This window comes from Papaver somniferum, unplaced genomic scaffold, assembly GCF_003573695.1.
Source record: "Papaver somniferum cultivar HN1 unplaced genomic scaffold, ASM357369v1 unplaced-scaffold_611, whole genome shotgun sequence".
In the NCBI taxonomy this organism is placed as follows: Eukaryota; Viridiplantae; Streptophyta; class Magnoliopsida; order Ranunculales; family Papaveraceae; genus Papaver; species Papaver somniferum.
The window spans coordinates 1,808-5,995 of record NW_020648872.1 but is presented as its reverse complement, the minus strand read 5'-3'; the positions used below and the strand labels follow the sequence as shown (position 1 = coordinate 5,995).

Below are 4,188 nucleotides of genomic sequence, written 5' to 3'. Positions count from 1 at the left end.
AATAAAATGGTGAGTCTGGTATGTAGTTACAGATTTCTCATGTTTATTACATTGAATTTGCCTGTCTATCTGTTTGTTCCATTTCTTTTACCATTAATCTACCATTCGCGCGATCGTTAAGAACTGTTGTCCCAACCTGAAATTTCAGAAGTATAGTTTTGAGGCATTCTCTTAAATGGCAATGCCAGCATGTTGGCCTTCGATGCTTGTTTGCTGGTTTCCGGTGTGGTTGACACCCTCTAGGCAAAAAGAAAAAAGAATAAATAATAGGCGCAGTACGAGGATTGAACTCGAGAGCTCTTGTCCAAAAATCTTAAAAACTCGCGCAAACCTAGGAAAACGCCCCATTCTGCGAAAAAGGAAGTCCAGCGAAGAAAGAAGAAGAGGAGGAGGAGAATGATGGCGTCGCTCACAAATTCTGCAATTTGGGATGAAATCGAGAAATCGGAGAGGTAACTGGAGAAACCCTTTGTTCTTAATCATATTATTTTTAACAGTTTCACCCGTCAAAATCGTCGGTGTATTGATTGTTTTCAAAGAATTTGTATGATAGTTTTTGGGGTAACAATTTTGATCATATTTTTTTTTTGGTGTTTTAATTTGTTCTGGGCAATTTGGGGTTTAGGCGATCCCCGGCCTTAAGTGTTGCTCAGTGTGGCAGTGTTAGTTCTAGTCAACAGATGTACTACTACTAATATGTACACTTTCGGTAGATTAAGTGAATCCACCATTTGAAGACAATTTTCTGTAATCGTCCCTTGGGAAATGCCTAAACAGCTAAGTCTAAGCTACCAGTTTAAACTTACAAGAAACAAATGTATGTAGCCAAGGTGACAGAGAACAAACCTGTGTCATGTTTGAAAACATAGTATTGTTTGTGGAATTGCTCTTGCTTTTCTTTCTTTTTTTTGATTTGTTCACTTTATAGAGATTGAATTAAATTGACTTGCTGTTATGCAGTTATCTTGTTTGTTGTATGTTTGAGGAGGAAATCACTTTGTCTTCTTCTGTTGTTCAACGACTATGCAAAGCTGATTACTCCTAGACAATACAAGATACTGAGTTGGTGGACATGTTGGAATCAGCTGGGCCGGTATATGTTCAATCTCTTAAAGAGTTGGGAAGGTATGTATCTTGGTTATTCATTCTATAGCAATTTAGGAACATTTATAAATAAGTAGCAAGACCATAATGCTATTAAATTTTTTGTTGCTGGTATTGGCATACCCCGTATGCACACAGATATGTAGTAGTAGTTATGAAATGATATTAGTTTCACGTTTTTTTTTCCTTTGATTTCTGCCGAACATCGGAAATTTTGAATGAGCTGAACGCTCTGTTTGGTTCAGTAACATCTATACCGGTTCAAGTTCTTCTTACCGGGTATCGGTCTCTTCCTTCTGGATGCAACTAATTTTGGCATCTGTATATTTGCTATCTTCTGCCTTGTTATTATTATTATCTGCCCATATAGGTAGTTGGTTGATCTGAAATTGTTTCAGGGCATGCATTTATTGTTTTTGGGCAGGTCATGCTTTCTGATATCAGATGAATCAATTTCTGACCTTCCTGAATTGCTCAAAGACTTTCTTGGAAAGTGGAGGTTGATGGATGATGAGGGTCAGCAGTATGTTCTTGCTAATGCGGAAAACTCAAATGGGGCTTATTTAAAAGGATTTGATGGCCGTTGTGTCCTGGAGAGTGCAAAGTACTTGGAGGTTGCGGAGATCTCTGTAACACTTGTTGGGAAGGTTTTAAATGATACTGATCATGCAATTGCTTGGGTGGAGCAAGCCGACTTGCCCGCAGGAAATCGTCAAGTAAGATTATCACATATCGCATTTCCTTTTGGATTTTTATTGTTATAGATATGGTGTACATCTTTAACAACAGATTTGCCTAGATTAGATTCCAGATGGAAGTATTGTTTATGTTCAATTTATCCACGACAGACATTGTACATGGCGTAGTTTGTTTAATTTTGACCTGATATCTGACTGATACCTAACCCACCCTGACTTGGACCTGTGTCCAGGGTTGAAGGATGATTTGGTTCATGGATCATGCTGTATAGTAGTAGTCATAACCCAAGACGAATTTCACATACTTGCCTCGATACAAATCCAATATATAACCAACGTATAGTATAAATTCATTAAACCTTATCACAGTCGCGGTATAATATTAGAGTTCTGTTAATGGAATGGAAAATATACACTCATTAGCTTGGATTTCTGAATGATGTAGGATCTTCTGAGGAGATTATGTTCTTTATATTCTCTAAAAGCTACCAAGTCATCCCAAGATGTGGAAACACCCATGTACGAGACACACACTGATTCTGGCCAAGATACCATATCTGGAGTTGAACAAGCGTCATCAGTAACATCAAAAGTTTCCCCCTCACTTAATGGCAGGGACAGTGTTAATAAAGAATCCATTTTAAAACTAAGCAAACGAGTAGAACCTTGTTTCTGGTGGTTCCGTACTGTCACTCTGAAATTTGGCGATGCTCGGTTGGTCATTTCTCATGGAAAAATTGTGCTCTGGGGTTCATTTGTCTTATTCATATTTTATGTTCTTCGGAAGAAACAAGCTACTTTAAAAGGGTAAGGTTCTCTTTTTCAAGCCACTCCATCTGCATTTCCGTCACGGAATTGATGCTCCTAACTGAAGGGATATGTGTATTCCTAATAGGAACTATTCGTATTGGTCTTTCATCATTTCAGGATTCGTTAGTAAACAAGCTTCATCAGTGAATATTGATTCAATGTCTCGTCCGTTTTTCCATTAGTTGGAAAGTGTGTCACATTTTTACTATGTACATTCGATTTATTTTTTTACTATGTACATGACTTGCACCTGCAAGTGGAAGTTTGATAAACCATTGGCATCAAAAGGATTTCCAAATGGGTTTAGTTTCCATGAGGCTGGATAGTGAATCAGACACATTTTTTTGTTGCCGACTTGCACACGGATCTTAGAATATTGTATTTGTCTTTGTCATGTCTTTTATCTGAGAAGCACACATCATAATTGCCACTGCACATCATCAGTATCTGACACGTCTTTTATGTGAATTTGTTCCGGAGATTGTTGTATTTGAGGGTTTCCATTGTTTTCTTTTTATGACACCGAGTTAGCACCGCTGAATTGAATTGGGGTCCTCGGAAAATAATTAGCGCCCCTAGCTACAGGATTAAAAAGGTCATGAAATAGTAATCGAGGTTATCCCTTATCCCATTTTTTAAAAATAGCTGAATTATTCCAAATCATTAGTGTTAACTGAGTCGATTAGTTGTTAATCTTACTTAATTTGATTTTAACTTTTTTCTTTTGCAATTTCTTTTTTTTTTTGCCGAAATTTGTATGAAAAATCGTCATGAAGGTGAAGTGTTTCATTGACAACCCTAAAGAGTCGTTATTATTTCCAAAACGATCCTTTAGAATCGTCAGTGTTTCATTGACGACCCTGAAGAGTCGTTAATGATTGAAAAACGACTCTCAAGAGTCGTCATTGTTTCAATCATTTGAAAAAAGACTATAAATGGCAACACAAGGAAAATTTAAAAAAGAGTAATATTCTTAGTTAAATAAAATGGTGAGTCTGGTATGTAGTTACAGATTTCTCATGTTTATTACATTGAATTTGCCTGTCTATCTGTTTGTTCCATTTCTTTTACCATTAATCTACCATTCGCGCGATCGTTAAGAACTGTTGTCCCAACCTGAAATTTCAGAAGTATAGTTTTGAGGCATTCTCTTAAATGGCAATGCCAGCATGTTGGCCTTCGATGCTTGTTTGCTGGTTTCCGGTGTGGTTGACACCCTCTAGGCAAAAAGAAAAAAGAATAAATAATAGGCGCAGTACGAGGATTGAACTCGAGAGCTCTTGTCCAAAAATCTTAAAAACTCGCGCAAACCTAGGAAAACGCCCCATTCTGCGAAAAAGGAAGTCCAGCGAAGAAAGAAGAAGAGGAGGAGGAGAATGATGGCGTCGCTCACAAATTCTGCAATTTGGGATGAAATCGAGAAATCGGAGAGGTAACTGGAGAAACCCTTTGTTCTTAATCATATTATTTTTAACAGTTTCACCCGTCAAAATCGTCGGTGTATTGATTGTTTTCAAAGAATTTGTATGATAGTTTTTGGGGTAACAATTTTGATCATATTTTTTTTTTGGTGTTT

General features: G+C 37.2%; 1 protein-coding gene across 3 annotated transcripts; it reads left to right on the top strand.

Annotated features, from left to right (window-relative positions):
• Nucleotides 1–313: 313 nt before the first annotated feature.
• On the top strand, nucleotides 314–2,925 carry LOC113343586. 3 transcript variants are annotated; one of them, XM_026587723.1, is made up of 4 exons: nucleotides 314–452; nucleotides 961–1,125; nucleotides 1,529–1,820; nucleotides 2,248–2,925. In XM_026587723.1, the coding sequence occupies exons 2-4, from the start codon at nucleotides 1,073–1,075 to the stop codon at nucleotides 2,611–2,613; spliced, it is 711 nt and encodes a 236-aa protein (XP_026443508.1). In that variant the 5' UTR covers nucleotides 314–452; nucleotides 961–1,072; the 3' UTR covers nucleotides 2,614–2,925. The 3 variants fall into 3 exon arrangements, with proteins under 3 accessions (XP_026443508.1, XP_026443509.1, XP_026443510.1); XM_026587724.1 differs by having other exon boundaries at nucleotides 1,503–1,820; XM_026587725.1 differs by lacking the exons at nucleotides 314–452; nucleotides 961–1,125 and adding an exon at nucleotides 1,136–1,383.
• Nucleotides 2,926–4,188: the final 1,263 nt, after the last annotated feature.

Excerpts from the sequence above, each read along its gene's own strand:
- LOC113343586 (XM_026587723.1), top strand. The coding sequence starts at position 1,073 with ATGTTGGAATCAGCTGGGCCGGTATATGTTCAATCTCTTAAAGAGTTG. Across the intron at positions 1,126-1,528 it reads TCTCTTAAAGAGTTGGGAAG|GTCATGCTTTCTGATATCAG; the intron begins GTATGTATCTTG and ends GTTTTTGGGCAG. Across the intron at positions 1,821-2,247 it reads TGCCCGCAGGAAATCGTCAA|GATCTTCTGAGGAGATTATG; the intron begins GTAAGATTATCA and ends TGAATGATGTAG.